This window comes from Lepidochelys kempii, chromosome 16 (genome assembly GCF_965140285.1).
Source record: "Lepidochelys kempii isolate rLepKem1 chromosome 16, rLepKem1.hap1, whole genome shotgun sequence".
Lineage (NCBI taxonomy): Eukaryota > Metazoa > Chordata > Testudines > Cheloniidae > Lepidochelys > Lepidochelys kempii.
The window spans coordinates 21119938-21132110 of record NC_136395.1 but is presented as its reverse complement, the minus strand read 5'-3'; the positions used below and the strand labels follow the sequence as shown (position 1 = coordinate 21132110).

The 12173-nt window shown below is 50.0% G+C and overlaps 1 protein-coding gene across 3 annotated transcripts in view; it reads right to left on the bottom strand.

Moving 5' to 3' along the window:
* The window catches only part of RXRA (retinoid X receptor alpha), a 231978-nt gene that overhangs the window by 59256 nt on the left and 160549 nt on the right, over positions 1–12173 (bottom strand). For 2 of the 3 annotated variants that reach the window (XM_073314209.2, XM_073314210.2), the window contains exons 3-4: positions 5655–5805; positions 3298–3477 (exon numbers count right to left, since the gene is read on the bottom strand). In XM_073314209.2, the coding sequence (XP_073170310.1) occupies positions 3298–3477; positions 5655–5805 (331 nt within the window). Of the gene's footprint in view, positions 1–3228; positions 3478–5654; positions 5806–12173 lie in introns of all 3 variants that reach the window. The other variant, XM_073314208.2, reaches the window with a different exon arrangement.

Below are 12173 nucleotides of genomic sequence, written 5' to 3'. Positions count from 1 at the left end.
GACTTGCAACTTTTATCCAGCAAAGAACGCAACACCCATCAGTTACCGCTAATGCAATCTGACAGCGCTCTGTTCACACTGGCATGGCAGCTGTGCCTTTCCTCTGAGGACTGTTTCCTTCACAGCTTTACAGGCCCAGGATCATGCCAGCACAGATTGCCAATATGTACTAGTGGGTATCTCGGTGGGCAAGGGGCTATGGAGGGGAGACGTGACAGGAAGAAGGGAGTTGGTTTCTTCTTCAGGATGAGTCTTCCTATGCTGGCAGCACCACAGAGAACAAACACCTGCAGCCAGACACCAGCCTGGCTACTTCCGATGCTTTTCACACACAAAGGCTGGCTTTGCAGGAGCACTGAGTGGTCACACGTCCTTGCGAGAGCCTCACACGGAGCCTGTAGAATCTAAGCCACAACACGCTTTTAAGGAGGGCACGTCTACACAGCCAAAAAACCCCATGGCCGCGAGTCTCAGAGCCCGCGTCAAACTGGCTGGGGTTCACACTGCAGGGCTAAAAATAACAGTGTCAATGTCCGGGCTCGGGCTGGAGCCTGGGCTCTGAAACCCAAGGAGTGGTCAGGGTCTTGGAGTCAGGGCTCCAGCCTGAACCCAAATGTCTACACTGCAATTTTTAGCCCTGCAGCATGAGCTCTGCAAGCCCAAGTCAGTTGACCCAGGCTCTGAGACATGCTGCTGCAGGGTTTTTTTTTGCTGTGTAGACGTACCCTATGACACTCTTTATAGCCACGGCTGAGATGAAACTCCAATAACAACCAATCCTCCTGAGCCCAATTCCTGCCTAACTCCAGATACCTGCCTCTGCCCACAGCCAGCACCACTTGTGAATTTTCATCTGAAGTCCAAAGACTTTCCACCCTCTTCTCCTTTCCATCCATATCCCCTGCTGGTTTTGCTTTCTTTGCACCAGCTTGTGGCTTTGTCTGTCTGTCCACATCCCAGCACTCGGTCTCTTCCACCTGGAAGAGACAGGGTTGATTCAGGACATCGCGCGCTCTCTCCTTCTCTCTGTTGTCTGTCAGGAACGCACCTACTGTGCAGTCAAGTCAGGGTCTTGGGGGAAGCTCAGGAAACCAGCCTCAAAGCTGCTTTACTTTCAAAAGGTAGAGAGAGCCCTCTTGCCTTACTGTGAGGGAGGGCTGTCATCTGTTTGCAGAGCCAGCCGCACAATCCCTGCCCCTTAAACAAGAAAACAAATGTGACTCGCACTCTTTCTGCCACTGCCTGACATGTGGAAGATGCAGACTTGTTGCTAGCATAGGGAGGGATGCTCACATTTCTAACATACCTGTTAAAACTATAGCACCCTAAACAAAATGTTCTGGGTCCCCCACACACACCCTGATTCATGTCTGAAACATACCAGAGGTACATTCTGTGTCTGATTAAGACCATATATGTATATCTTATAAATGGTTACCCCATGATTAAAAAAAAAAATTCCTTGTATAAAACCCAGAACATCTGTCAGAGTTTCCAGCCTTCCTCAGTGCAAAACATATTATACTCCCCTCCGGAAATCTCTACTCCGGACACCCAGGGTTGAGTTTGCTGGGGTGAGGAAGGTTCCCTTTAGGAATTCAGTCCTCTGCAGTTTGCTCTCTCTGGAGAGCTAACCCTTTCCCCCAGCCCCATCCAAATGCCCTTTTAATCAGTTGCCTTTGGAACTCCAAAGCATCCCAAGCAGAGATGGCTTTGACATTTGAAGAATCTGCATGTGTGGGTCCTTATATGACCCCGTAAATCAAGCATGTCAGGGTTTGTTAAACACTAGACACAGCTTCAGCGCTGCCCTATTTAGTTAACGCTCCAGACAAGACTGACTGCTCTTCAAAGAGACACATCCTGCAGCTTTGCTCTCCCACAACTATTGTGACTCCGCAGAACAGAGAGCAGTAAAGAAGTGGATTTATGTGTCAGTGAGCACAGCAGATGTGATTCAGAAGGTGTAATGAATGCAGATATCAGTGACTGGAGTGATACCAGTGGAGGATTATTCACACAGTCGCTCTCAAGTCATAAGCACACACCGACCAACACAGCGTTGACGAGCCATTGTCAAGTCGTTTAGGTCCAAAACTAAATTTCAGGAGGGGAAAAAATTTTACAAAAACTAAAAAAAAAAAAAAATCATAATTATTCTTCCTCATGGAAAAAACAGAGTTTCAACTATTTTCCCACTATACTGGAAACCCAAACACAACAGCACGGGGAAAGTTCATAGGAATTGACAGTAAAACTGACTATAAAGAAAAAATGAAACTAACCAGTCTTGTTCAGGCTCAGAGAAGTGCAAAATATAAACAAACAGCACCATGAGAAATAAATTAGGCTGATAACATTCTTTCAGGTTTACTAATCTAAAGTGCTGCAGGGAAAGCATTTTATTAAACACACCATTTGTATCTTGACAGTGTCCCATTATAATCTACACCAATCTTCCAGGATTTAACATCATTTCAGATCATGTTATCTGTAAAAGGATGGGCCAGATCAGATTACAGTGCTTGTCACCCAACATAAACCTAAAATGCTAGTCCCACATTCACCCCTTGATCTGGGCTTTACAGCCTTCTGAACACTGGAAAAGAAAGCTTTTTAAAATCAAGGCAAATCTGTATTTTCCTGTTGCCTTCCTCCATGCCACTGGATAATAGTATCTGCTTCTACCCATTCTCGCTTTGCTTCGCCCCTCTGAAACGAACACTATGCTTGCACCTTCGGAGCTTTGCTTGTGCACATTAACACACAGTAATATCATGTCACATAGTGTGACCTTGCTCAGGCCTGGGTAGCCAGAAGAATCTGATGAGGATGCTGCTCCTTATGAGAAATAAAAGCATACCCTGGCAATGGAATGTACAGACACATTCTGTTGCTGGTGAAGGAACTAAGTGAGTTACTCAGGGCAACAACTTCCTCTCAGATACGCATCTGGTCTGATTCCTCCATTACAACCTTGCTAACGGTCACTGTCGAGCGAGCACAGAATATACGCAAGAGAGGCCTGCACAGGGGAGAGAAATCCACCCTTTGCGTCACAGCAAACAGCACGGTTCAGGCCCAGGAGCAGCGATTCCACAGTGAGATCCTTGGCAGATGTTCCTGGCTGCACTCACCATCACCAACAAAAGGGGCTAAAGGCAGGTTTGGTGCCTGTTACGTTGCAGGGCTAGAAGCGGGAGGGAGCCTCCTGCGGAAGGAGTGTACCTGAGCCCCCGCCGGGTCCGCTGCAGGTGCCCGCATGCGTAGGGGAGGTCCCTGCTCCGTCTGCCTTACCTTCTCGCTTCATGCCCATAGCCAGGCACTTCTGATACCGGCAATACTGGCAGCGGTTCCGCTGGCGCTTGTCAATCAAGCAATCCTTATTGTCGCGGCAGGTGTAGGTGAGGTCCTTCCGCACTGTACGCTTGAAGAAACCTTTGCAGCCCTCGCAGCTGTACACCCCGTAATGTTTACCTGCAGGGGGTTGAGGAGGATGAAGAAACACAGAAATCATGCAGACCCACTGAGCAACCAACAGGTCACCTACCTGACGCCCCACAACCCTTTTGCTGCTACTCCTGGGTTGTTTAATTACCTTAGGCCTTGTCTAGCTTCGGATTTGAAGGGGGAATCAGGCTTTATCTTGGCCCACTTAGCACGTGCTAATATACAATTGCTTTGTCTCGCCTAGGGTTTCAGACAGTTTAATGCAATCAAGCTAGCTAGCTCAGTCTAGGCACCCCTGTCTGGACAAGGTCCTGCCCACTCTTAATTCATCCACAGAATAGGTACAACATCCAGGCAAGCTTCCCCCATGTTGCCCTGGCAAACCTGCCTCAACCATCATGTTTACCATCATGTCCACTGGTCGTGGATCAAACCCAACTGGAAATACAGGCCTTGCCACAACCAGATGACAAGATGTCCCTGTCCATACGGGCTGCAAATCATGTTTAACATCATGAGCCACAGTCATGTTCTAACACAACCTAATTTCCAAGTGAAGACAAGGGACCAGAGAGTAGTTGATGTCTCCAAGACTCTTTCAGCCCTTGACCTCTCTGCTCACATTGTGGACACAGGAGCCAATAGGCTAGCGTTATTTGTGACAAACAGCCCCTGCTCTCTTTGTCCATGGCATTTGGGGTATCATAAGAAATGAACAATCCACACGGCCGCTCATTGCGGAGGAGACTTCTCCCCGCACATGCAGTAATCTATGTAAGAACAAACAGCCTCTCCACAGATTGGACTGAGTCGGCACGGTTATTCTCCAACATGTTCACTACATGCACAACCTTACGAGAGCTCCCCTCTTTCCTCAGTGGGTGGCTCTCGAGTGGTTTCATTCTGAGCATGTCCCCAGGGAAGACCCCATGCAGGGATCACTCGTGGGCCAGAGAGCATAGCTTGGGAATGGAGTCAGAAGTTTTAGGGAAATGTTACTGATAGAGACTATGTACTGAAGTTTGCTCTGAGTTACGCATCCAGGCCACCTTCTCCTAGAAAATCACTTGGGCATAACAGAGAGCAAAGTTTGCCTGGAGAGAAAGACAAGCAGGGAGCCCACTGTGATAAGAGTTAATGACATGAGAACAAAGGGAATTAACACATTTTATTTTACAGAGTGGGGATAATCAATCAGAAGTGTATCTTTTATCTGGTACTGTCTGAGAAGGTCATCACGGGATAAAAGGACGAGGGAGAAGGAAGGATATGCGATAAAAAGGTTATGGTAGAAGGAGGAGCTGAACTGCCCCAGTGGTAGCCAATTTCCAATATATAATGAAGCAACCAGCGGCTAAGCAGAGGTTGAGGCAAAATTTCACCTGTTCCCCACACCAAGTTCTTCTCTGACCACAGAGGAACCTGCCAAGTTTCACCTGGCTTGGGAGATCAGATCAGGCTCCCTGGGGTGCTCTGCAAGCCGGTCTCCCTCTGAGTGAACCTGCCCTGAGCAGAGAGGTGGTAAGGGCACCCTCAAACCAAAGCCGGCTTTGGTTTGTTTTCAGTGGTGGTTGAGGATATTCCACACAGCCCTGCCACTCAATTAAATCCAATTCCCTCTGGCATATCCACAAAAGGGGTTAAGGTAGGGCTGCTAAATGGGATCATCCCCCCATATTTTCCTGAGGTGCCGTTTTTACTGCTCCAGCCCTAGCTGGCTGGCCATCAATCTCCAGGTGCAGGGGAAGGAGATGCTGGGAGGTTAAGGTTTGGGATGGCCCTGAGCACTTGGCATGGAAGAACGAAAGGTTCCCCGCAGAGGCTGTGCTTGTCTTATTTATTCCTATGGCACCTTCAGAAGCTGGGGGATGCCTTTAATGTGATTAAAGAACAGGAGTGGCACCTTAGAGACTAACAAATTGCTCCCAGTGGCCCCTTGTGGCTTTAACAGGTCACAAGACCATTCGGCTCTTTGTGCCCCGATGGGAGGGAATAAATGCTGCATATTCTCTCCAAGGCAGGGAGGCAGGACACAGGTGGGGAAAGAAGTTGGGTAAAACCAAGGCGTTGCATTGCCTTGGCTCAGAAAGCTGAGACATGTGGATGCTCCTGCTGGACAAATAAAGACCAGGAAAGGGGATTCTCCTTCCACCGAGGTCCACTTCCCCAACCCCCTCCTCCACTTGCCACCTGGGGGTTTTTACCTGAAGATCTGTCCCCACAGATGGCACATATGTGCTTGGTGAAGGAGGCCATGGTTCCTGAGGGGTGTGCTGGCACTTTAAGAACTCCATTGAGTCCCAAGGGTGGTTTAATATCTTCTGTGCTGCTGATGGGGTTCATCGGAGAATTGAGCTGTGCAGTGGGAAACACAGGGGAAGTGGTTATCATTGAGCCCAGGATAAAGGCAAGCTGAGGGCTGCTGTACACATGGCATCCTCCCACTCGGGCCTGGCCCTTCACCCAGAGCTCAGGTGTCTCCAGATGCCACTCGGGGTGCCCTCAGTTAAGCTGCAGAGAATGGGCAAAGTCATGCTCTCCAGAGCGGGTCCTACCCATCCCCAGTGTAAGACCGCTACGGAAGATTCTTTGCACACTCCTCCATGCACCTCATCTTGAGCTGATCGCTCCAGACCTGGTGCCCCACATGGCTGTGCTATGAACCTCAATCCTGAGTGGCAGGATCCCCTCCTAGTCAAGTCCCAGGACTCACAAGGATCTACCTTGATCCCACCTAGATCCTACTTGTAGAGCCCCTGCTATTTCGGTGAGAGGCTCTCCCACCGCTCTGCTGATGCCCTCCCAATCCTCACCCCCCAAATCTGCTAGTCCACCCCAGTCCTGGCTTGCAGCACCCCCTGCTGTTGCAATCCTGAGCTTCACACTCATACATTACCCACACCCCTCAATCCTGGTTTCAGATACTGCATAGGTAGAGCCCTGCGCGGATACAAAAATGTGGATCTGCATCCAATCTGCATCTGCTAGGATCAACCCGCGATCCGACCCGCGATCTGCTAGCCATCTTTTACCTCTATCCGCACCCGCAGCAGCAAGCCATCCCAAGGTGGGGGAGCAGAGATGAGCGAGCAGGGGGATGGGGTCTTGCAGGGAAGAGGCCGTGCGAGGGCAGGGACTGGGGGTAAGGGGTGGCACAGGGCAGGGTCTCAGGGTGGCGTGAGGAGGTGGGGGGAAAGTGGTGTGACTTTGTGTGGTGCTCCCGGGGGCTTGCGAGTGAAGGCATCCAATAGCAATAGCGCATGATGGGGCACAAAGGGGTGGAGAGGTGGGGCGCCCGCTCCAATCCCCGCGGCTGAGGGGGCTCTGCTGCCTAGGAGCTGGTGGGCTGGGAGTGCAGCCAGGGCGAGCCATGGTGGGGATGCTGGCGCTGCCCGAGGGGCCCGAGCCGCTGGACGGGAAGTGGCGTGGCAAGCAGGTGCTAGACAGCCCCGACCCCAGCCTGCTGCCCAGCCCCAGCCATGGCTGCTGGCCCCGAGCGCACTGAGCCCCCTGGGCAGCCCGAGCTGGACGCCACGGGCCAGGCGCCACCGGTGTTATCCATTAGGCCACGTGGCTGCCGTAAACTAGAGCCCTATCGACAGCCATAGGAAGCTGAGAACGCCTGGCTGCTGCGGATGATGCCATCTATGCTGGGGATGGGAGCGGGGGAGAGAGCCAGCAACCCGAAAAAAAGAGCCCAGCGGTGTGGGTTGGTCCCTTCGGGCACCGCCCCCTGCCCAGCCAGGATCCCGGCTGTAGCCACGAGACCCTGTCGCTCGCAATGCGGCCAGCAGCAGCCGCCGCGCCACCCCTGCAGGCAGGACTAAGGAGCCCCGAGCTGCGGAGTCAGCCGGTGAGGGGCCCTGCAGGGCTGAGCCCATGGGGGGAAGTTACCTCTTGGAGCTGAGACCTATGGGTAGAGCCCTGCACAGTTGTATCCGCATCCACTTCACTATCCACCAAAAAGGTCCGGGGATATGAAGTGGATATCTGCGGATTTGCAGGGCTCTAGTCATAGGGGCCCCAACCTATGTAAAATTCTTGCAATTGCACTCAACCAATGCGATATTCTGGGCACCATTCACAGCCAGGGATGGAGCCCGATGGGGCCTCACTAACCTCGGAGCTGACTTGTAAGGGACTGCGGAAGACTCTGTGACCGCCTAGCTAGGGAAGAACGCTTTCTTGTGCAGACGGTTACTATCGGTCAGTGTCGGACATGAGGAACCAGTCAAAACCGGTCCTCAACCGGCCTTGACTGCCTCGTGTGGCCCCATGCCAGTAAAGGAGCACAACCCCGTAGTAATTATACATGAGCTGATAATGTTAAGCGTATATTAATGCCTGCTACCCACCCCTTCGTTGGACTCCGTCCCAGGCATTGCTCTGGTGCGCTGGGCTCTCCGCCGCCGTGACAGCAACGCTTGGAGTCCCCCTTGTGAGTGTGTCACTTACCTTCAATAAAGCCAATAATTTGCCGCTTTTGCCGTGTTTGAGCCTCGCTTTTTTGGAGCACCCCTGCCAGGCCTCCTGGGCCTAGACCAGGACATGACTCTATTATTCCAGTCTTGACCCCCACCCTGACAATTGCATTAAACCGAATGGTTGTACCAAATTGGGTGTGACATGGAAAACATCCCTTAGTGGGCACGATGCTAGCTTGAAATTACCAGTATCTTATGAGCCAAAACAAGGATTCAAACACAGATCTCCAAAGATCACTAATCCACTGCCCTGGAAAAAGAGCGAACAGCAAACATCCAATCCCACTATAATAAGATGACAAGGGCAACTCATCCCTGCAGCAGGATAAAATCATGCCTCTGTGAATATTCAGATCACAGGCTTCATGTTACAACAAGGGGAAGGGGCCGGGGATCCAACTAATCCTTCCATAAAGCCAGGGAAGCAGTAAGAGCTGACACAACTCTCTAATAAGCTAGTCCCTTAAACCACTGTTGCCGGTTCATTTAATGGGAAGGCAAATTCCTTTCCTGCTGCCAAATTTCCACCCACCTCCGCAGGAGAGCCCTTATCTAAATGTGTTAGGAAGATTCCCCCTAATGCCGCCTCAGGACACCGAACAGAGAAAATGATTTGCAGTGATTATATGTGGGAGCACCCCGGCTGAGATCGCCTGCACGGATGATGAAGACCAGGACACCACAGTTTGGCTGCCCTAGAACCTGGGATTTATAGACCATCTTCTCATGTTATCTCTTGAAGGGAAAGATACTTAGTGAATGGCTACAGGTCACGGATGCAGCAGGGCTGGAATTAGGGATCTGGGGTTGTGTAGGGCCCCTCAGTTCAGTTTCTACTTATGTTCCCTCTGTAAATCCCCTTGACTTCTCTTTTCCTTGTCCCCTTTCTTCTACTTACTCCATCCCCAGCAGGGTCAGCCAGAAAGGGTTAGGGAGGCTTAAATAGCTCCCCGGATGTATAGCAGCAAACACAGCAGCCATTAGCATCCTAGTATGTATCCCTTGCGAAGTGTTAGTTACATGGAAATTATTATGAAGTCTCAGTATGGGGCAGAGGTGAGAACAGAACTCAGAGATGTGAAGTATGATATTTAACCCAGCAGACCATGTGACTGGTGATTTGGAATTATTTTGCAGTAGATAGATAGATAGTATGAAGGAGGATAGGCGTGATGGTGCTTTCTTCTCGTTCTATCTATCTATCTATCCCCATCCACCCCCTCTATCTAGCTATCGTAGGTACTTATATGGGCCTCATCACCACAGTAATTCACGATCTTTAATGTACTTCTCCTCACATCAGCCCTGCGAGGCGGGGCAGTGCCATTATCCCCATTGTCCAGATGGGGAACTGAGGCACAGAGAGATGGGGGATCCATCTACACAGCAGCAGGGAGGTGTACTTCCCAGCTCGGGTAGATGTATACATGTTAGCTTTGATTGAGCTACTGCCTAAAAATAGCCGTGTGGCCACAGGCTAGCTGCCAAGTACATGCCCAGGATTCTGGACTGGACTGTGCTCAGACAGCTAGCCCAAGGCACTGAGGCCCGCTGCTCTTTTTAGCACAGTAGCTTGATCAAAGCTGGCACGTGTACATCCATCCAAGCTGGGAATGAAATCTGCCAGTTGCAGTGTAGACACAGCACAGAAAAACCCACAGCTGGCCCATGCCAGCCAACTCAGGCTCACAGGGCACTGTGTCGATTTTCTGGGACCCTCCCACCTTGCAGGGTCCTAGAGCCCAGAAGTCTACACTTCTCTGAAGTCAAACAGCCCACGTGAAACAGCCTGAGCCCTGCTAGCCCAAGTTGGCTGGCATGGGTGAACCGCGGGTGTCTAGTTGCTCTGTAGACATACCCTAAGTCAGGGGTTGTCACCCTGTGGCCTGCAGATGCCCACCATGTCTAAGACTTCTAAAAAAGGGCCGCACCTCCATTTGACATTTTTAGGGGTCCATAAATGAGAAAAGGTTGAGAACCACTGCCCTAAGTGACTTGCCCAAGGCCATACAAGAAAATACAATGGCACAGGGAACTGAACGCCTGTCTTCCAAGTCCCAGGCTAGCACCCTAACCGCTGGTCCATACTTGCTGTTATGAACACTAGGGACCTCTTGCACCAAAGTGTTCTTTTCCTTTTAACAATCATCTAGGTGGCAAAAACATTTTGTGCAAAATTCCATCGTGAAGGAAATAGAGCTCTCCCGATTGTGTGTCACAAACACCAGCGGGAAATAGGCAATTTACATCTGAAAAACCAACCCCTGCCGCACCACCACAAAATCCCTTTTGCTGCAGATATTTTGCCAGGCCTCTCATTCATTCATTCTTGCTATGAACTGCTCTGCTCTTGAGTCCCTGGTGCATGAGGATCTTAGCAACCAGCATGGCGTGGCGGGGAGGGAGGATGTATACATATCATCATCTCAGAAGGGACCAAAGTGATGAGAGAGCATGTGGTGGGAAAGGAAGGGAGGATTCCCACTCTTATCGGGCTGATCAAATGCCTGGCATGATGCACAGCCTGGGGCTTTCCAATCCGCTGCACTGAGAAAGCACCGCATAGCCCCCCACCAGCAAGACACAGTGCCTGAAAAGAACTGAACAGTCATCTATGAGCCTGATCCAAAGGCCTTTCAAGTCAATGGGAGTCTCTCTGTCAGCTTCAATGGGTTTTGGATCAAGACCTGTGGTCTTATAGTCAAATTCTGCTCTCAGTTTCTCAAGTGTGTACCCAAGGAAAGGCTGCTAAAGTCAGTAGGATTACTTCAGACTCACCCCAGAATCCCTGAGTGTAGAATTTGGCCCTTAGTATGTTATCTAATACACGAGGACTTCTCCCAGCCTTGCAACAGATGCAGGAATGGAGAACACTGGGGTTCTCATGATATTTCTGCCCTCTCCACATTTCTTCCATTAAAGCAAAACCACTCCCTCCCTCTCTAGAGACACGCATTGGTTTAAAAAGGTAAGTCTGATGGTTTCATTCATACTGGAGTACTGGTGTTCACCCCTCGTGTCCACACTTCAAGAAGGCCATTGATAAATTGAACAGGGTTCAGAGATGAGCCATGAGAATGATTAAAGGATTGGAAAGCAGGCCTTCTAGTGGCAGGTTGAAGGAGCTCAATCTATTTTGCTTACCAAATAGAAAACTAACAGGTAACTTGATGAGTCTAGAAGTACCTAAGTGAGGAAAAGAAATTTAGTAATAGAGGTTCTTCAGTTTAGTAGACAAATGTCTAATGAGATCTAATGGCTCTAGTTGAAGCTAGACAAATTAAGAATAGAAATAAGATGTAAATTTTTAACAGTGAGGGTAATTAACCATTGGAAGAACTTACCAAGGGTTATGATGGATTCTCTGTCCCTGGAAATACTTTAATCAAGATGGGATGTTTTGTTTTTCTTAAAAGAGATGCTGTAGCTCAACCACAGCAATTGGATTTCAAGCAGGAATTAATCCAGGGAGGTCCTATGGTCTGTGCTATGCAGGAAGTCAAACTAGATGATGACCATGGTCCCTTCTGGCCTTTAACGCTGCACATCTGTGACCCTAGGAAATGTGTCTGTCAGATGATTAATAACCACAGAAAGGAGCAAGGTAAACCCACCCTCAAGAGAGAGTTTTAAATCTCCTCCCTACCTCACCCAAAAGCCCTGCCTGGTTTGCTGAGGAAACGACAGATCCTTAGGACCTCTGGGCCCCATCCTCTGAGGTAAGGACATAAGAATATATGAACATCTGTATGGAGGATCCACAGGTTCGTCGGAGATATATGAGAGACTTGAATGGCATTCAGTTACCATGAGGAGTACGGGCTAAAACCCCTGGACGGATAATAGACAGATGGAAAGACCTGAGGGATGGACACACAGACAGATTTCCATGGGATTAACTGGGACGGTCACACGAAACTCAGCCGCTGACATTCTTTATGGAGAAAACCCCGTGTATGCCTAGGATGTTAGAGCTGCCACTTTGGCACACAGGTGTCACAGCCTCATCAGGGGTAGAAGTCAGGGCCTACTGCTCTGAAGGCACAGGTCCTTGCCACTGGGGCTAAAGGGGTGTTTCCGTTAGCTGGCAGAGGCATAGGGCCTATCACATACAGCCAAGTTGTTCTGATCACTTCCAGTGGAGGGCAATGGTGCTCATTCACATTTTGCCTGTTCTCTACAATATTCAGTCCCCGTCTCATGAATGACCCTGCACTTTTGGTTCCTCAAATGCCCATG